Raw genomic sequence first — 21,094 nt, 5'->3', positions numbered from 1 at the left:
CCTTCAACTCTGACATTCCAGGATGCTGAAAAGACAGCATTTCCCACTGTGGCAGGAGTGGGAAGATTTGGAGGGAAACTGACTACATTAACCAGTCCAAGAGACTGTTCTGCCCATGCCTATAGTTTGGGTCCACACAAGAAAGGAAATCTTAACCCTGTCGGGCTGTTGGACTGATGGATCCCTTTGATAAGTCTGTTTAGATCTGTGGGCCAGCTCTAGAAAAATGATCATACACACATACCCACAAAGATATTTAGGATATCCTTTAAGAAGTGTTGGGGACTTCCTAGAGGTCCAACCTCAAGTTAACCTCTGACAGGGTCAGACACGACATTTCCACTAAATTTCTTCTTGCCATTTTCATAGCATAAGCCCTCTCCTTCCTTTCTTCATTCCTTAGCTCACCCACTCCTTGGGTCAGCTTCTTGTCTGGAATGCTGCCTAGTTCTGTCCTTTGCTTCTCCTTGTCTGGGGCCAACTTGGCCCTACAGAGATGCCCACTCTCTTGCTCAGCTATCACTCTCCCCAGAGGATGGGTAATACTGTAGCCAGACTTGACCTCAACCTCCACACTGAAAATACAACCCTGAGGAAAACAAAGAACTTGTGGCACAGCAGAGCTCCCTTAGAACTCCCTCTGCAGAGCTTCAGGTTGATTGGCGACTTTTTGTCTTTTCTCACCTGGCAGAGGGCTGCGAGGAGTGTGAACATAATTTATTCATCCCTGTCTCTTGGCAGCTCAGAGCTGGCAGAGTAGGCACTCTTGAGTGTCAGACGGAATTGGGTGACCATAGAGTAGGAGCTCTTGATCAGTCCATCAGATATTTCTCTAGCTTCGGAGCCTACCACAATAAAGTCCACTCTCTTTTCTAGGCCAAAGGAGTGGAAAAAGAACAAAGGTTTCTCTTTTGTTTTCAATTGCTGTTTAGTGCCCAGTGAGGATAAGCAAGGAAATGAGCCAAAAGCCTGCTAGGTAACATCAGGAAGGCCTGGGTCTTCCCACTGTCAGGGAGGTTCTGAACAGATTCCCCTGATGCTGGCTGGGTTCTATAGCAATACCTCTCTTCTGGAGCCTGATGCTTCCCAGTGAGTTGGCCCCATTCTACAGCTGAGAGGAGTGAAAATGGTTCAAATCAGGAAGAAAGTATGAGTGGGGCCTGGTGGTCAAAAGAATTAGGAGCAGTGGGCCTAAGGGGCCAAAGAACCAAGCTTCTGCTTAAAGTACTGTTATGATCATGCCTTCTCTGGGTCCCCCAGAAAAGAGCGAGAACTACACTGGTTTGCCCCAGCACACACCGCCTTATCTTACAAACACCAAAACTAACAGTTGCCTGTTTATTGTTTTTCAAAACAAAATTTAAAAAACCCAGAACATATTCAAAATTCCATTGTGGCAGAAAGCTGAGCTGATACGGCTGAAGTGGGCTGTCTCCCAGGTTGTTTCATGGAGCATCAGGTGCACTGGTGGGGGCGGGAGCAGCGGGGGCAACAGGGGCAGGGAATGGGCTGTTGCCCCTGCAGGGCTGGATAAACCCTGTGCACCAGAGTGGGCATCAGAAGAGCTGCAAGCCAGTTTTGAGTCCATGCATCTGGCCCTGGTTCCAGAGAAGGCCCTCCAAGTTGCTGCTGCTGTTACTACTGTTGCTGCAGTTGTCACTGCCCACGCCACAGCTCAAGCCGAGGGTGCTGTGGAGAGAGGCGAGAGGGGTCAGTCAGGGAAAGAGGCAGCTTTAGGCTCTGGAAGGGTTAAGGGTGCTTGATTGATGTGTGTCTATGGAAAGGGCCCACCCTCCTGCCTGGTTTTACCAAGACTATGGAGGAAATCTAAGAAACTCCTTCAGATGGGCCCCAGGGCTAGTTCTGCCTTACCCTCAATTGACAGGGGGAGGGAAGGAGCACAACTTTTCGAATGAAACTTTATTCAGAGCCCTAGTATAAAACCAGATTAAAGCAGAACTACTTGGGTTGAGGCAGGAGGGAAGGCCCGTACCACCCCACCCCAGGAAGATATTGAGAGTGGCCACCTTAACAGGTCTTTCTCTCTAAAGCCCTAGATGGTGGGGTCCCAGAGGACCCTGGTTGGATCCCTCCCACCCCCAACAGCTGGTTAAGGGGTCCAAGGCCAGGACTGGGCTACTGGACCAGGCCCAGATCCCATCGCAGGATTGCAAGGTTGCTCTAGGGAGAGGACCGTCCTTCCCCTCCCTGGCGCTGCTCAGAACACTCTTGCTTCCCCTGCTTCCTGCACGTTCTTCCAGGTAGATGAGGGTGACAGCTGAGAGCAAAGCCATCATCCTCCCCCTCGGGCAGATCCATGGTTACACTACTGCAGCTGAAAAAACCCTTAGAGATGATCTAGTCCCATTCCCTCCCATCACCCACCATCTTACAGACAAGGGAACTGAGGCCCAGAGATGAAAAGGGACTTGCTCCCGGCCACACAGCCAAGTCAGGGGTGGAGCTGAGACAAGGAGCAGGGATGGGCATGCCTGTTCCAGCAGAGGAAGCCTCCCTACTGCAGGGGGTGTGGGAACTGGACTGAATCAGCTTCCTTCTGGAATTAACAGCTCCACCTGCCCACACTTGATACCCTGATGCTCATCAAGCCAGCCTTACCCAAGGGGAGAGGAGGTCTCTCAGACATGTGGGCCCCACTCCCAACTACAGACCACCTGGTTTCCCCAGCTGCCTCGTCTCCTCTCCAAGGGCCTGCTGCCCCCTGACCTGCTGTTGGGGCCCCCTGGGTTCTCTCTCTCTCTCCCTGAAAGTCCAGAGGAAGAGGGGCTCATCTCCCAGGGAGTGGGCAGGCAGCACAGGGATACACTCTCCGTTTCAGGGGCCCACAGAGGTCTCTCTGGTACTCACAGGATTCTCCCGGTCACAATGGCCCCGCATTCCGGAATGTACAGGCCCTCTGGACGGGCTCCTTTGTGTTACCAGCAGAGCCCCTCAGCAAGGGCTGCTTGGTTCCTGGCTCCCTGATGACCCAAGGGCTCCCACGCCTGTGATCCAGAGGCGAGTTTCGAGGGAGAGAATGGAGCCCTGCACAGGCCTTGCTACCAAGATGCCTGGACAGTGCGGGGAGGCCTACTGATTACTCTGTGCACCTTTGGACAAATCCCATCCCCTTTCTGGGCCTCAGTTTTCTCCTTAGGAACATGAGGAAGTTGGATTACAGCACCCGTTCTTGACCTTTTGGGAGTGGTGGACCCTTTAGAGAATCCGAGGAAAGCTATGGAACTCTCTCCTCCCAAAATGTGTGTGCACATATACATACACACTCTGTCTTTGTCTCTCTCTCACACACACACAAACTGGATGCAGTCTGAGACGGGTGCCAAGTCAGATCTGTGTGGCTACCTCAATGCCCACCCCCACAACTAGGGACTGGGAGTCCTGGCAAGGGCCCAGCCAGGGACTGGAGCTTACACATCACTCATTTAGGCCCTGACTAGGGGAAGCTACCTCCCCCACCCATCCTCCCTCCCTCCCTCCCTCCTGCAGGAGGCGGAGAAAGGGGTAAGAAATCCTGCTGCCAATGGCACTCACCCAATCTTGCATGTTGGGGGTTCCAGCCGCTGCTCTAGCACAGGCTGGTCCAAAAGATACATGGTGTCATAATTCTCCAGCATAAGCTCTGCTGGGTCCTCAGTCTGACCTGGCATTAGGCCTAAGGGGAAGGTATCCCATCGTATATCTTCTGTGGAGCAAAGGGATGAGGCAAGAGTGGGCTGATTAGCTAGTTCTCAAGCTGGTATACAGGCCTACTTACAACGTCTACCTGCCCACCTCAATTAGCCTGCTCAGCATGGGATTTCTGTGCAAGTCCAGCCTCATTCCTGTCTGCATCATTTCTCATGAGCTCCTCTCTTCACACTCTCCACCCCTTCCATACTCCCTTATTCACTCTTTATTGCCCTCCTTCCCTTCCATGTGTTCACACACACCCACAATGGCCACCACAACCCACTCCCAGGTCCACACATGCCATGCACACAACTACAAACGTATTTGTTCCTCTCTGCTCTTCTCCCACTCCCCCAGACATGTCCTCAACATAAATACAGACAAGGACACCTTCTTCAGACCTGGCCGTATCACTGCCTCAGCCTTTCACCTGCTCTGCTATTTCTGCACACACATATATCCTGGAGAGTCTGGATGCCCCAGAATTCCCACACCTCATCCCCAAACCCAGATACCTCAGAGTATCTGAATGACCTAGATTTCCTGCACGTCTACACACAACCCCCACTCCCAACGTGTTTGAATGCCACATCATTTCTTAGTGGCCTTGCCTTGAGAGGTATACACACACACGCACGCACATACCACCTCAGGGTGGACTCTCTCTGAGAGATATTATACTCCCCCTGCCCCCCCCTGCAAGGTCTTATTGCCCCCAGATGTAAACACAAAGAACATCCCTTATCTAGGGAAGGACCATCTTACTGCATAACCCACTTGCCACTGCCACCTAAGTATATACACATAAACACACAGACTGAACCCACCATTCAATGAATGTTCCCAGTTTCACTCCCTGCCTCCTATACCTCTCATTCATAGGCATACAAGAATGTATGGGAAATCTTACTGTCCCTGTACATGCGTATGCCCACGCAGAAGAAGCAATGAAAAAAGGGAGAGAAGAAAAGACTCTAATATCCTAGCCTTTCCACTTTCATAAACTACGCTCCCACCCACGCCCCCCACAGATATTCCACTTTAGAATGAACTGTATCAGGCATTCCCACCCTGTCTGTCCAACCCCTTAAACACCCTCTACATAGTATTATAGTAAACCCTCATTCCCATCCTTATACCAGTGCATCCAATGTTTTCAAGTGAAGCTTTCATGAGCTTCTCCAAGTAGATCCAGTTTCTGGCCTTCTCCATCTCCCTGGTACCCAAAAAATTCTCCTTGTCATAATGCCCCTGGCATTCTGGAAAGTCCCTGGACTAGCTTTTCATGTTACCCACAGAACCACCCACCCCGACTCTTTTATAGGAAGAACTTGTGCCTGTCTTAATGCCCTGTGTTGCCCTATAAAGATACCTTCACACACAGGGATCACAGCCCCCATGTCTGTCACTGACCTGACCATCCTCCCCCCACCATCACTAACATTCCCAACCCTGTCTACATCATAGCCCCTGCCTCTCTGGCCTGACATCTGTGTACATGTCCCTCAGTGACAACAGAGACACACATGGGCTACTTCTGGATGGTTGTCTCACTGCCTGTTCTCAGACTTTTCCATATACCCCCACCTCTTATTGTTGTTACTTCTCCTCAGAGATACCTCCTGGCTCCCAAGGTCTCAGTGACCCTGCCTCTTCTTCCAAAAACCTAACATGACCCTGTGTGCATCTATGCACAGATGCACAGTGTCCACTTCACAATGACTGCTTTCATAGCCCCTACTCTCTCACACACACATACAATTCTGCCTATGTCAATGCCCCTCCCATTCCATATTTACAAAGACCCCAAACATAGCCCTCCTTGCCCTAAGAGACTTCTCTGCCACCAGGCTTTGGTTATGTCGAGCGCGTACAGGACCACACACAGACATAAAAGGTGCTCCCTCACACCTGGCACTCAGTGCCTTTATGCCCCAGCCCTTCCACACGCATGTCCACACAAGGGCAAAGGTTCTACCTTTCCCCCTAAGTTCCTTTGCTACCTTCCCTCTCTCTCTCTATTGTTCCCTACCAGGCCCACCCTACACCATACCCAATCCCAGCTGTTTTCCTTCCCTCTTTCAGGTTTCATCATACTGGCTGTGCCCTACATCTACCCCTGCCTCCAGTGTGTAGACATACACCAACCTGTTCATTCCTTCAGTATCTCCCTGCCTTAAGGTTCCTGTTCCCTAATGTAAACAGAGGCACTCAAAACACATCCCTCAGGAGGAGATTTGTGTACCCCCACTTTCCTATCACCTCATCTTCTCTTTCCCCCCCCCCAGGCTTTGTCTCACTAACTTGCATACTCACCTAAAAACCACACCACTCCTTAATTTTCACTCTTCTGATCTCCCTTTACTTCCTCTAACTTAATACCCCTGGTTTCCCCCTTTCTCATATACACAGCAAAATCCTGTCTCATCACCACCCAGCCTCCATGTATACATACACATTCACATATACATAGAAAGCATTATTATTTGTCTCCCTGCTCCTGATCACTGCATGCAAGAAAACACACGCAGAATCACATATATCCACCCACCTCTTGCTTTCTCCTCTGTATTTTGCTGCTCGGCGCCCACACCTACACCATCCCCCGTGGGGCACTCTGCATGAAGCAGCCAGTAGCAGGACAGTTGTTAGGGCCCTGAAACTTACACACTCTGTCTTAAAGGGGAGGAAAGCCAGGTGTCATCTACACATCAGGTTGCCTCCCAGGCTTGCCTCACACTGGCCACCTTCTGTTATTTTCCATCTCTTCTCTAGGGTGGAGGGAAGCCTCAAGAACCAGCCAGAGAGGGAAGATTGGTGTGATGGAAAGTGGGTATCAGGCTTCTTACCAGAGCTAACTTGCCATGGAGAGCCCTGCAAAGCTCCTCTTTTCTGGGCCAGGAGCCTGGCATTCTCAGCAGTGGGAGACTCCTCCCCAGTAGAGAAAGGCCCCACCTCCATTCTGTCTTCCTCCTCCTCCTCCTCCTGCTCCTCCTCCTCATCTTCATCATCTTCATCTTCCTCTTCCTCCTCCCACTTCTGGTCATCATTTTCCTCTTCCTCCTCCACCTGACCTTCCAGATCTTTCTCCTCCTTTTCATCTTTCTTGAGATCATTAAGGCTACCCTGCTCCTCCTGCTGCTGGGGTTCTCCTTCAATTCCAAAGGAACCAGCTGGTTTGAGGCTCCAATACAGGCTGTCCAGTGTGTAAGGAGACTTCCCAATGGGGGAGGCCTCTGAGCCCTCCTGTACTAGGCTGTTCTCTCCAGTCTGGGTATAAATGGAACAGATGCGCAGCAGTCTCTCCTGCTCCTCGTCTGGAAGGACCTGTCCCATGGCTTTGAAGACACTGAGCAAAGGGAAGGATGGGGTAAGAAAGATTCAAAATCTCAACTCACTTCATACCCCAATACTCCATGGTTTGAACTTGGTCTCTGAGTTTCCAGACCTGCCTCTGAAAGGCAGTGCAGAAGAGCAAACAGAAATGGGACCAGGGCCCCTGAACAAGCTCTGTGATTCATCTCTGTGGCTCACTTCCATTCTCAGTAAAATAAGGATAATAGTGGCACCTGACTTATATATAGGGTTGTTGGGAAGAGTAAGATAGCTCAGAAAGAATGCCTGGCACAGTGCCTGGCACATAGCGAGTGGGCATGCAATAAATGATAGCTATTCGTCTATACTAAATGCTATGTAAATACACAAACTAGCCAACAGGCCAACAGGACTGGACATGAGAATGGCAGACCCTTCTCTTCCCCTGGCCTAGCTGAGCAATTTGTCGAGCTCCAAAGACATGCCTGGAAGTGTGTTGGGCTTCTTCTGCATGGAACACAAAATGTGATCCCTTTCCAGGAGCAATTATAGCCCAGCCTGAATGGAGGAAAAGGAAAAAAAAAATAAAACAGCAGTTGACAAGACAAAGCCAGATGTGGGAGGGAAGCCAGATGAGCCCTGTGGACCTTGGGCACTACAGGAGCTGGGGAGAGGCAGAGTACAAGGAGGGCAGGAGAGATCAAGGGAAGGCTTTGTGCAGAGACAAGAGTGAGCACACTATACTGTGTACATGTAGTGGGAGTAGCCCGGCTCCAGGGGAAGGGCTGTGCTGGGGAGCTGTGGGAGGAAGAGAAGGCTGCAAAGGTTAAGTGTGTGCGTTGGGCAGAGGAGGTCATCTGACGACTCTAAGCACAGGTGATGGCTGCATTTCTGAAGATCGCCATGGTGCCCATGTGGAAGATGGCCTGGATGGGGCAGCCTGGACGCAGGGAGACCAGGGAGCCCGTGAGGGTTGACCTAGGACACTGACAGTGGAGATGAGGGGGAGAGAAGCTGTGAAAGACAGAGAGCAGGACTTGATGACCAGATGGTAGGGGTCAGGAAGAGGGGAATTAAAGATGATGACAGTGTGCATGCAAAGGACGGCACTAACAGCAAAACCAGCAACAGACACAGAGCCAATAGGAAGGAGAGCTCCTAGGGAGGAAGAGGCTGTACACCCTTTGCAGAGCCTCATATAAAACCAGGCATCTGGTCACTGCTAGAGGCATGGGTGGAGTGGACCAATAGTTTCCTTCTAGGTGTATTGAGTTGTGAACTGAACTGTGAGTCATTCATGGAGGTTGCCATATGCTCAGCAGGCTGTCTGGCCACATATGGTCTCTGGTCACCGGGGGTAGGGCTGGGGGCTAGTGACTCTATTGGGAGGCCCCTTCTGCAGGGCTAATTTCATATTCCAAGAGGACACTGGCTCAAATTGAATTGATATTGGCTGGCTGGGGGAAGCTAAGTTTCCAAGCTTTTTGGAGGAAAAGCCAGAGAGAAGCTCTTCCCTCTCACTGTGGTCCATTAATATGATTAATAATAAATATTCCCAGGCACTTGATAGTGGCAAGATGCTGTATCACCACTGTTTATTATTACGCACCCACGATCTCAAGCTGTCTAGTGTGACCACTGAGGTATAGGGGTGATACGAATCGTAAAATGCATCTCTCCTCGGGTTTGTCTGGTCATAGGTCAGGTTGTGGGAAGAATGTGGACTTTGGACTCAAAAAACCTGGGCCCAAATCCCTGTCCCACCAGCAACAAACTGTGACTTTTGGATAAATCACTTCACTCCTTGGCGCTTCAATGTCTTTCTTATCAAATAAGGATAGAATACTTCTACCTCCAAAGATTGCTGTGTCAAATAAAATTACTTCTACAAAAAGCACAGCACCATGCCTGAGAGAATTAACTGCCAGTGGTATCTTTTATTTTTTCTTCTGGAGAAAACAAAGCCAGGTTCTTTATGTGCCTAATAATACATGCTTTTCACAATCATGCAATCTAATGGAACATTATAGAAAGAGCACAGGAGTAAGGACAGGGTATCTGGGATGCTGCCTCTAGCTCTGACTTGCAGACTGCCACTGACTTACAGCATAATACCTAGGATGATCCTGTGTCTCAATCTGTGTAACGGGGGTGAGTAGGACTCTAGATTCACTGATTATCTGGGCAAAGCAGTATCTGTGCACAAGGAGTCGTACCCAAGTAAGCCGCTGTTACTGCTGGTATGTGTCGCATCCCTCTGGTATGCTTGGATTGGGAGAAGATCTCTGTGGTGCAGACTTCTCCAAGACCAGCAGCTTCCACTCTGCAGGCACTTAGGATTGGAAAGTACCTTGAAGGCCACCTATCCAAACCTCTCCATGCTGCTCTTTTCACTCCCTCCCCCCATTACATTCACATGCCATGGTCTTTCTAGACTTTGAAACTTCGTTTATTCTCCTGGAGTCGCTCAAATGTCCTGTCATGCTTTCCTGACCCCTCCAAGTCTTTTTGGTTCTCCTCCCAGTTTCCCACCCATCTGTATCACTTCTAGTCTAGAGCATACACATCTGGAGAATTTGGCTGTTTGGTTCAGTTCCATCTGCTGGAGGTCTTGCCCTGGCTTACTTTCTCTACAAAGCTGATTTTTTTCCCCTTATAAACTACTACCATGCCCCAAATGCCATCAGGGTTCAAGAATGACTTTCTGACTCTATGAAGGGATCAGGGGACTAAGAGGGTCTTGGCATCCAGACTCCCACTTCATTCAGTCCCCAAGCACAAATTTAGCTCCCACCAAAGAGAGCACTGCTGGCCATGAGATAGCAGAATATACTTTATTTAGTTCAACAACGTTTACTGAGGTCTGTTTAGGGCCTGGATTTGTGTGGTGGTTTAGAGCACAGATGGCTAACATAGAGCCCTTACCTTTGAAAAGCTTAAGTCTGATAGAGGGAAGGAGACACTATGGGAAGTAGACATGGCAACACAAAATCTCAGATTTGCGAAATGCTTGAGTCAACATAACAGCATAGATAGTGATACCACCAACTGAGATAGGGAGCAAAAGAGGAAGATCACTTTGGGACTGGGGTTGAGAATAAGATGACCAATTCTCTTTTGGTCACAGTAAAGTATCTGTGGGCCATCCACAGGGAGATGTCTGACATACAGTCAAATATAGGAGGCTAAATCTTAGGGGAGAGGCCTGGGATAGATAAAGAGATTTGGGCCTTGCCACTTTATAGGAACTGGAAAAAAAGCACAGGCATTTCAAGGAGAGAGTGGTAAAGAGCCATTAATGCAGCAGACACAGCAATGGACAAGGGCTCCCTGGATTTGGTAATTAGGAGGTCAAACAGTTTTGGGGGTAAATGCCAAACTGCAGTAGGTTGAGGAATAAGAGGGTAGTGAAGAAATCAAGATTGTTGAGTGTAGACTACTCTTTTGAGATGTTTTGATGGTGGTGGCGGTGGGGAGAGGATTGATATGCTGCTGATTACCCAACACAGGGATGCAGGGTCAAAGGAGATTTTGCTTGTTATTGTTGTTTTAAGATGAAAAAGAAAACTGAGGCACATTCCTAAGTTGAAGAACAAGAGTCAGCAGAGCAAGTGAGAGGCAGGGTTGAGGCCCCAGTGAGCCACCCCAGCTGAGGTGGCTCCAGAGCACAGGTGGAGGAGCAGGCTTTGAGGTGGGGCAAGGCCACCTCATCCTGAGACTGGTGAGATGGCTGAGTGCTGCCGCAGATCAGTTCACGAGGGCTGGACCTCAGGTCGAGGGGGCCCTGCGGGATGCTCAAGAAAGCTAGGGTGAAATGGGAGAGGGGGAGGGGCTTGAGGTGAGTGGTAAGGGCTTAGAAAAGTCAGGAAACAGGAGACAAAGTGGGCAGAAAACAAGTAAAAAGTCCAGACAAGCAGAACTGAGGCCTGGCCTGAGATTAAAAATCATACCTCTGTAGTGCCAGCAATCCGCAGTGCTATGTGGTTTTCTCCAGCAGAGCTCAGCTACCCGGGCTAAGGAGTGGGGGAAGCAGAGTGGGGAGGATCAATCCCAGCTAAGGGGTTTGCAAGTCAGAAACGCCAAAGGATGGGCAGAGCTGAGGGTCCTGACAGTGAGCGGTTGAAGTGATCAACCACAGACAGGACGGAGGGGAAGCAAAGTTAAGGGAGATGGGAAATGGAGGGATGGAGGTCTGGATGCAGGCAAAGAGCTAACATCATGGGATGCAAGGGTGAGAAATGGAAGGACAAGAGGTTATGGTCACTGAGTGGGATGCTGGGATGTCAGGTTTCAGAGGTGGAGCAGCTCTGAGTGATGGAAATGGGTTGCAGAGTGTAGTGGAAAATGAAAGTCACTGGAGTTGAGGAGGTGACGAGTATCAGATGGATCACTCGAATGAGACAGATATTGCTCCAGAAAGCAGGAAGAGAATTGCATGCTAAGGGCTTCCACGAGTATGAGGGAAGTGGTCAGAATATGACAGAGGAAAGGAAAGGGAGACAACCACAGGTATTTAAAGGAACCAGTGCAATATTCAGTTTGACTACAGCACCCAGGGTAGATTGGGTAAAGGGGAATCACAGGAGGCATGGTTACCATGATAGGTTGTGGGAGAATCAGAAAGATTTTTGAATGTAAGGACAAAAAGCCTAGGCTGCATCAGAATGGCAATAGGAAGTCACGAAAGGTTGGTGAGCACCTAGGAGAGGTACACTTTGGGAAGATAACAAAGGAGATAGTACTGGGCTCAGAGTCAGAAGACTGGGTTCAATAATAAACAGCAGCTACCATTTACTGTGCACTTATTTTGTACAGGCCACTGTGCTAAGCACTCTGGGGGTGGGAGGGAATTGTCTCATTCATTCTCATACTGGACTCAGTTCTCCCATCTGTTAGTAGGAGGGAAATGGGACTCAGAGTCCTTACAAAGGCCCAACTCTACCACTCTACCACTCTAAGGCTGTGTGGCCCTGAGGCCTGTGGAGCCTCACCCTCTTACCAGATGGAATTCAAGGGACTTACAGCTGAAGGAGTTGGGAGCTGGCCCAGCAAGGTGAGCCCAAGCAGGACTCAACCACCCGGGGCCAGTCAAGGGAGGCAGAGCAGTTGAACAGCCTCCAGCTCCTTCTCGCTTCCCACTGGCTTGCAGAAAATCGGCGGGCATTCCGTCCTGAGAGACAAGAGAGGGTCTGAGGAAAAGGAACCAATAAGCCTCCCACCCAACCTTGTACCTTTAAAAGATTGGCTCTGTCCCTCCCCACTCCTCCAGACTCCCCACTCTATACCTCCCATTTGCTCAAGCATTTAGGCCCTTTTATCCCAGACCAGTTTACTTGGCTCAGAGAAAAAAGAAAAGAAAACGTAGATTTGTCCACTGCTGCTGCGGGGTCCTCCTGGGCAAGCCTAAATCTTTAACAAGGGACATGTCTGGCTGGTGCTATTCAGCTGAGAGCTGAGGACAGTGGCAGATGCTCCTGCCTGGGCTGTGTTAGGCCCTGAGGCTAGGGCTAGTCTCCCTCACCAGTCTTGGTGTTAGCCACAATCAGTTCAATGGTCCATCTGAGGATGTAGGTGGGCCGGATCCCGCTGTCCCCCAAGGCTGGCAGCTCGGAGAGCATCCTCTCCAGCAGGGCCTGCGTGAAGGCCTGGGAGTGCAGGCCCCTGAGCAGAGGCTGCCAGAATTGAGAGAATGGCTTTGGCACCAGGATGTCATTCAGGTCCACGTTTTCTGGTTTGTGAGGGATACAGGTTGATGGAAAAGGGGAGGCAGGGGCCCATGGGAGACAAGGATGGAGGAAAGGGAAAAAGAGAGGGAGGAAGGAAGTAAAGGAAAGGGGGACAGAAGGTGGGGAGGAAGAGGAAGAGAGAGGGAGGGAGGAGGGGGGCCCACCAACAACAGAGTTGCCACCACAGAACAGAAAGAGAAGAGCAGAACAGCGAGGAGAGAAACCAGTTAGTATCTGACAACCAAAGGACTCAAAACAAAGTATTAAAAAAAAAAAAAAAAAAGAAAGCTCTGGTTCTAGCTTCAGCTTTGTCAATAACTCACTGTGTAACTTTGGGTCAGTACCTTCCCCTCTCTGGACCTCAGTCTGCCCATCTGTAACATGAGGATGTTGAACTAGATGACCTCACAAGGCCCTTCCAGTTCTGCTGTTCTAGCTTTCTAGAAAGTGGCTAAATCACAATTAACATAGCACAATAATGGCATTAAGACACCCCCACACCCCAGCCCACCCAATTCCAGGCCACCTGAGAATAGCCCAGCAACTGAGTAACAGTGGGGCTACCTGTTCTGCTCAGCTGAGACAGGCTTCCAGAGGCTATGGAATGGCAGGAAACAGCCCTTGCCTCCCAGTCCTGGGCCACCCAGCTCACCCCTGGTGTTCTTGCCCAGGAAACACAGTACTCTAAGACTGAAGTGAGCCCCCAGGATCATACCTTCATAGTCTATCTGCAAAGCTGCCAACTGCTCAAATGTGGGGATGAGAAAGCCATCATCTAGAAAAGCATCCAACACAGCCTCCCTGGAGCAAGAGGACACTTAATTAAGCCAACTGAGCAGACAGAAGACCCTCTTCTACTCCCTTACCCACTCCCAAGGCAGCTTATGCCTCTGGCTCAAGTGAGCAAAGCAGCATGGGAAACGAAGGCAGCTGACAATTGGATCTCAGGCCTCAGCCTTCTCAAGCAGAGGCTGGGCCAGAGACTGGGATCAGTGGGTTTTGAACAAGCATTTACCAAGCACATGCTGATCTAAGGCCCATAATGAGGGTGGTAGCGGCTGAAACAAGCCTGAAAGCACAGATGGAGAAAGGTCCCAGGCCCACAGAGGAGGTAATGCCTAGGATCACAGGGTCAAGGGCTTTTAGACTTTAGCTACTACTCAGTCTTTTTGCTTGACAGTCCTCCAGTCTCTTACCCCTCCCCTTCTCCCTAGTTACCCTCTTTCAAATCCTAGAAGCAGAAACTTTGGGGACTTAATTGCTGGAGCAAATATAATCCTTATTCCTAGGGACCCCAAGAACCCAGGTCTAAGTTACAGGGGTTGAAAGCATAGGCTATCAGGGTAATCCCTCATCCCATGTAGCTCAAACTGAAACCAATTACAGCCAGCGGGTCTTCTCCAGATCTAGCAGTTCCCCTCAAGAGAGGCTCCCCTAGCTGACCAGGCCTAGAGGGGGAACATGAGCTCCCAAGGTATCTCAATGGCCAGAGGCACTGTCAGATCATGCCTTCATGCTTAGATCCCTCCCTCCACCAGGTCTGAGGTGGAAACAGTTGCAGAACTGGATATCAGGGTTGATGGAGACAGTGAAGGCAACCCATCTCCTCAGGTCAGTATCCAGGAAGAGCACTTAAAGCAGCCAGCTGCCTGCTCAGCATAACCGGGCAGACACTACTGTACAGAGGTACAGGGACAGTTATCCCAGCTGCTGAGGTGGCCTTTGCTGAAGGTTGCGAAGATGCCTAGGATGGGCAGACACTGATAAAAACATCTTTGGAATTAGTAGTATCCTGGGAATGAAGAAGACTCAAGGGGCAATCCCAACCTGCACTGTAGGCTCCCAGCCAGGCCCACCCTGTCACCTATATGACCTTCCTAATACTCTCTACTCGATCCCAGATTCCTTCCAACCTCTCCCTAGTTTGGAAGGTCTAGCAATGCCTCCATAGGTTCTTAGTGGAAGGTTCCTCAAAGCCCTTTCCAGCTGAATTTAGGTACCAAGACCCAAGAGCTAGGGAGGAGAGGAAAGGATAGATATTGTCTGCACTAGATTGAACAGAGCACTATTTGGAGGGTGGGGGGCGGGAAGAAGGCTCATGGCCACACTGAGCAGGGAGGGACTTACTCTTTCAAAGAGCCAGACCCTGGGAAAGCTTCTCCTGTGTTCCCCCAACCACGACCATACAAAAGACACGACTACTCCCCACTTGCAGTTCAAAAGAACAGCAGTGCTCCCCATATCTTTTACCTCAAACTTGGACAAAGGCTAGACAGTGAAGTGGTAAGGATGAAGGGCTTTTCCTACTTGCCCAGAGCGCTCCATACCACTGGACAGAGAGGAACAAAGCTGGCCAGGGGACTGATGACCGTAGACATTCGTGTCTCTGGCCATTTTAGTGATTCAGAGTAGGCAATCACCACTTGGTAGCTGGCAGGGTCGGGGGAAGAGGGTCATGCAGAATTTGGATCACCCCTCAGGGGATCAGGATTATCCTTAAGATTTCCTTACAGCAGAGGTGGACCAGCTAGGATATGGAAGCCTAGTTCTGTGAGGCTGCTAGAGTAGACAGCCCCTGATTACCTAGTTACACACCTGTTCTCACATGTAATGCCCTTGAGCTCTGCCAGGATGCATTCTACAGGTGGAGACAGGTTGTTCCATGCCTTAACAGCCTGAGGTAAATGCCTAAATTTCTCCAGCACCTGCCAGCAAAGAAGTTACCATCAGAACCCTGATTCAGCCAAGCAACCCTCTCCCACCCTTCAAGGATTCCTTCCCATAGGACCTCTCAGCACCTCCCTCCATGGGATAAGCAGGGCATGCAGGGGCGGGCCCACAACTCCCCTACTGGCCCCACATTTTAAAATATCCTGACCTTCAAATGCCAGACTTTCTTTTCTTCCTCCTCCCTCCCCACCTTGAATTCCCTGTGGCTCCCAATCACCAGATACTCCAATACTGAGATGTCCAGTGAGGGCACTTTGTTGGAATTGGGCCAGAGACCCTTGGGCCCAGGAATGAGGGGAAGCAATGGGTTACGGAAGAAAGGGAATCAGGAGACCGAGATTCTAATTCTGGTTCTATCACTAATTGCATATGTGACCTGGGGCTAGTCCCTTCACTCATCTGTGCTTTCAATTTATTTCTTCATCTGTGAAAAGGAAGAGTTAAGCTGAATGGTTTCTAGGCTACCTCCCGTCCTGCTAAGGGAGCACCCCTCAAGCTCACCTGATCTAGGAAAGTTCCTGGGTGCCCTCTGCTTATCAGCTGCAGTATTGCAGGACTATGCAACCACCTATGACCAGTTGTTCCCTACCACCCAGTGGGGCAGATTATCCACAGACTTCCATCATCTGCTCTCTTCCATCGGTGTGGAGGATCAGCCAACTGGATTCTGCTTCTCTTGTCTCCTTCCTAGATCCCCCCTCTCTTTCCGAGAAGCTCCCTCAAGCTCTGCCACTTTTCTTTCAAATTCCTTCTCAGGACTTCTCTCAGGAAGCTGGCAAGAGGGAAGAAATGGCTGGGGCAAGTGAAAATACACAAAGTGAAGGGCGCTTTCTTACCTTAAACTGCTCCTCTTCGTATAATACCAGCAGTTCTCGGGCTCTTTCTGAAAACAGAATATGGAAACAGATAGGGCAGCCCAGCCCTTTGCTCCTCATGGGATTCTGAGCCCCTCTCACCTCATTTCTTGAGTTGTAAATTAGGAACTAGAATTCTTGCCTCTCCTACTTCACAGGGCTCAAGGGAAATGGTTTGTGACAGTAACTGTTTTAAGCTAAAACTCACCACAACCCCAGAGGAAATGCTGAGCCAGGGAAATAACCAGTGTTAACCCTAAGTCTGAGTCTTCCAGACTCATGGGCCCCTCTATGCCCCCCTCCCACCCAAGGACACCTACCATATAGCTCTTTATGTCTCAGAGCCTTTTTCAAATGTGAATCAACCTCTTTGTTGCCTTCACTGTCTCCATCAACCCTGATATCCAGTTCTGCACCTTTCCCTTTATCCTTAGGCTCTGGTCTCTGTTCTGTGATGTCATCAACAACAATATTTTTATCTTCCTCTGGGTCTTCTTCATCTGTCTCTTCCCTATCCTCCTCCAGCTCCCAGGTCTCTCTCAGGCTGTTCTCCAGTTGGCGGCACCAGTAGGTCTTCTGGAGCCAATCCAGAACAAAGTAACAGCCTAAAGGAGGGAAGGAAGGAAGGCAGTGTCATAGGAGTAGCCACAGGCAAACAGCTCCTAGCAGGCCCCTAGCCTCCTCTTATAAGCATTATGGGAAGACCCCAGGGAAGAGGCTTGGCTCCAAGAAGGGACAAATCTCCAATATCTGGAAGTAGCCCCTCTTGCTCTGGGTTATCTCTCTGTTCTTTGCTTTCTTCTGCTCACCAGCACCTTTCCTAGAAGAAACTAATACCAGTATTAGAGATGGGATGCCAAAAATAACACAGAGCTGGCAAGTGAAGAATAGGGACCCAGGCCCACTAGCTAGTTACATGGCCTTGGCCAAGTCTCTTCCCTTTTCTAGATCTCAGTTTCCCCAACATGAAGGGACTAGGCTGAATCAATTGGGATGGGGTGTCTAAAGAATTCCTGGGTTCATGACACTTGATGGCTCACACCTCTCAGCCTGCCCCCCCATTCACCTCTTTAGGTATGAAATTTAAGGGGATGCCAAAAAATGTAGTAACCAAGAGATTAAAATAGTGTCCTGCCAAGCCATATTGGAGCCTGAAGCGAAAGGAGAAATCACTAATAATCCTGCCTTTATTTAAAATTTTGGCATTTTGTTCACTGTGGGTTTTTCCATATCAAAATGTTACTTATCTTGATTCCTGAGCTTTTGACACCCTCTTAACATTTGTGCCCAAGACAAATGCCTCACTTGCCTCAACCTAGTTCTGGCTCTGACACCAGTGAGAGATCCTCCTTCCTCTCCCTCTCCCCACAGTGCCACCCAGCCCAGGCCCCTGGGCTTAACTATGATAGGTATACTCCCTGAAGACTCACCTCTGCGGCAGTCATTTATATGGGGCATTTTCTTGTGGGTCAACTCATGGCGAAGTTCAACAATCCAATCCGGAATGTTTACCTGATTGTGAGGGATGGGGTGAGTACAGAAATTAGAAAATATTAAAGCTGGAAGGGACCACAGAGATGAATTAGCTTGGCCTCCCCACATTTTACAGATAAAAATATTGAGGTCCTGAGGCGGTTCCAGACTTAGAGGCAGAGCCAAGATTAGAAACAAGGTCTCCTTATTCTTTTTACTGCTCTGTGGAGGTGATCTGAAAAATCAGAAAAGATAGCTACCTCCTCCAACCACCAACCACCCTCTTCCAACAAAGATTCCTGTGAATGAGCATTAATAATCACCTCCAGCCTTCCTCTGCCCTGTCTATGAGTCCCAATTCCCAGGTACCCTTTATCCTTCCTCCCTCCCTCCCACACCCTTTTTCAGGAAGCTTCTCTTGATGGCTGAGAACCTGCCTGCCCTCTGGGCTTCTACACACCTCACATACTCACTCAGGGCAGGAATGTCAGGCATTTTCATGCTGCTCAGCTGAGCTTGTCTCCTCCCTCAGACTGTCAGCTCCCAGAAAGCAGGTGCTGTGACTGCCACCTCTTTCCTGTCCTCACCCAGTGGAGCATTCCAGTGCCTCAGCTTCAAGGGCCCACTCCCAACAAACTGGACAGGCCAAGCCACTGAAGACAGCAGCCATGAGCAAGGGAGCAAGTCTGTTTCTTTCAAGCTGGAGGCGGAGGCTCTGGGGTTCTTGCTGGGCTTGGCTGATAGTGGTGGAATGAGCTAGTCTGACTGTGTGCCCATATCACCCCATGCCCCATTTAGTGAGCCCTCCTGGGGAGAGAGAATTGAGCAAGGCCATTTTGTCATACATACCTCCTGAGCCAGGAACTTGAGAGGGAGCTTGACAAACTTTGTCTTTCTCTCTGAGATAAGATTCACAAACCTGGGGTTGGGGAAGAAATAAGTGGCAGAGCCCAAGGAACTGTTTTACTCAAACCAGTGCGGCTTCAAAATACCTTGCTGAGTTACTGACACCCTGCATTTCTACAACCTTTCCACTAACTGTTCTGTCCTCTTCTTATGATTGGTATCAGCCAGCACAGGGATGTCTGCCCTGTACTGAAGCCATACAGATGAAGAAGACACTGCTCTGGCCTTGAAGAGGTCAGTCTAGAATAAATAATCATGACATAATAAAATATACTGTGCTAGATCATATGTTATAAATGCTAAAACAAAAAATTACCTACATCAAATGATATGGAGAGCCCACCTAAATGATGGAGAAGGTAAGAAGAGCTAGGGAGGACCTCAAGGCACACAAAGTAAACAGTATGAGATGAGCAGATTTTGACAGATGAGAAAATTCAGTGGCAGCCTTTTCCCTGATATGTATGAAACAGCTAGAACCACTCTAAATCACTTTGTTAATCAGGAACTCCCAGCCCATGTGTCCACTTCAACTCAGCAACCTTTCGGTGTTCAAGGACAGAAAGGGGAAATGATGGTGCTATGTATGGATGGGAGAAGGGTTGAAAAATCCACGTTAAGTCATGGCCAAGGACATGAGACCATTCAGAAAAGTTCTGGGTAAAGAGTTAAAGGGGAAGGAAAAAAAATCAAATTATCAAAGCTGGAAGAGATACACTGCGATCACTTGGTGTAAATCACCCCCACCCCACATTCCAGAAAGAGAAGAAAAATGGAAGAGAGAAGGCTCTCAGGAAAAAGAAAAAAAGTGGAATGTGTGTTGACAGGGGGTACCAAAAGCTGTCAAATCAAACAATCACAGGGTGACCCATACAGAGGGACACATGGGGCTTTTTGCTTCAGGTAGCACCTAAAGCCAAGCTTTGCTTATCCAGTGGCTACCCCCACCCCCCATCCCTCAACCCACCCCCACCCTTACCCATGTAGGTCTTACCTGACCAACGCCATGCCATAGAGAAGTCTAAGTTCATCAGGGCCCAAGCCACCAGTTACATCCATGAGCTTACAGCGTACCAGGTCAGCAGTAGAAGCCACTGCCAGGGGGAGTTCGTTGCCTAACCTAAAGAGCCACAGTCCAGTACCATCATAAAGGTCCCTTACCCTGGTCCACCCTCCACCTCAGAACATAGATCGCTGTAAATTATTCCAATTACATAACTGGCTCAAGAGTGCATGACAAGACACAAATCAAAGTGGGAAGAGGGAGGATAGTGTCCCTGGGATCCAATTGTATGCAGGGTGTGTGTGAGAGGCCCGCTAAGGTTTACAAAGGACACCTAACTGCTAAGCAATCAACCAACAATTAAGTGTGAACACACCCCTTTCTTTCACTCTAAAACCTTCATTCGGCTAGAGAAGACTTCATCCTTTGCTCACAACTCAATCTTACCAACTGGACTGAGGTGCCCCATTCAAACACGGTTTTGCTAGCAAGCACCGCCTCCCCCCCTCCCCCCAGCCCAATTCGACTCAGAAATCCACCCTCGGCTGTTAACCTACCTACTCCTTAAGCCCTGGCTCAGCCACACTGGTACCTTCAGCACCTTCCCCAAAACAGAAGGCTTGAAGATTTAACAAAAGGGTGGTTGTGGCACACCCCCTTCCTTTCCGCACACGGGATTAGTACAAAAGCTTGGCTGTGACTTTCTCCCAGGCTCTTCGGAAAGGGGCAACGCCCAAACCACTCATAAGGACCTTAAGCATTTAGAAGACTGCAGAATAGGGCCTTCTAAGAGGAACCCTACCAAGGAAGAGGCGCCACCAGCACGGAAGAAGGAGGGCTGAGCCTGCAGCCTTACCTACTCCTCCACACGGTGATGCGGTTCAGTGCGTACCGCTGCAATTTATGGTCGTCACAAAACAGATACACCGTCACCTGATCCCACTCGGCCCTACTGAGCCAGGCAACCACGATGCGCTGGGCCCAAAGCGGAGGCGACCCTTTCTCTTTCACGCACTTGCCGCACCACGCACTCCACACGCGATCCATCCCTTGGTGATCTACACCTGGCCGGGGCCCGGATTCCCACCGGACACTGGGCTTGACTGCAGGCCTTGTGTCGCAGCACTCCCAGCAGCTTTCAGTTCAACGTGCTACCTTCACTCCAAACGGCCGCTGTGCCAGTAGCCAATGGGAGGGCGTGACCCAGACGCAAGCCCGCCTCTCTGAGTTAGCGAGGCAAATCGGAACACGAGAACTGGGGGCCACCCTAACCACAAATTAGAGGCAAGGCCTCGCCAGCCGGAAGTGTTCTTTTCTTAAAGCAACCGTGCGAGCAGCAAGTGTTCAGCCTCAAGGTTCCGCTAATTTCCTGGTTGCTTACGTGCGTCTGTCCCAGA

At 49.8% G+C, this 21,094-nt stretch overlaps 1 protein-coding gene across 8 annotated transcripts; it reads right to left on the bottom strand.

Annotated features, from left to right (window-relative positions):
* Positions 1 to 1,324: 1,324 nt before the first annotated feature.
* On the bottom strand, positions 1,325 to 20,888 carry LAS1L (LAS1 like ribosome biogenesis factor). 8 transcript variants are annotated; one of them, XM_031033663.2, is made up of 15 exons: positions 20,554 to 20,888; positions 19,689 to 19,814; positions 18,638 to 18,707; positions 17,746 to 17,827; positions 16,636 to 16,920; positions 16,298 to 16,344; positions 15,327 to 15,436; positions 13,447 to 13,532; positions 13,055 to 13,105; positions 12,527 to 12,733; positions 12,028 to 12,175; positions 6,540 to 7,039; positions 3,553 to 3,700; positions 2,869 to 3,071; positions 1,553 to 1,689 (listed from the first exon to the last, which is right to left on the bottom strand). In XM_031033663.2, the coding sequence occupies exons 1-14, from the start codon at positions 20,742 to 20,744 to the stop codon at positions 2,882 to 2,884; spliced, it is 2,241 nt and encodes a 746-aa protein (XP_030889523.1). In that variant the 5' UTR covers positions 20,745 to 20,888; the 3' UTR covers positions 1,553 to 1,689; positions 2,869 to 2,881. The 8 variants fall into 8 exon arrangements, with proteins under 8 accessions (XP_006738487.1, XP_006738488.1, XP_030889523.1 ...); XM_031033662.2 differs by having other exon boundaries at positions 3,553 to 3,703; positions 20,554 to 20,886; XM_031033665.2 differs by having other exon boundaries at positions 2,869 to 3,005; positions 3,553 to 3,703; positions 20,554 to 20,886.
* Positions 20,889 to 21,094: the final 206 nt, after the last annotated feature.

Source organism: Leptonychotes weddellii, chromosome X, assembly GCF_054177405.1.
Source record: "Leptonychotes weddellii isolate Sample4059 chromosome X, ASM5417740v2, whole genome shotgun sequence".
Lineage (NCBI taxonomy): Eukaryota > Metazoa > Chordata > Mammalia > Carnivora > Phocidae > Leptonychotes > Leptonychotes weddellii.
Note: the sequence above shows the minus strand (reverse complement) of the source record. Positions and strands in the feature narration are given on the sequence as shown.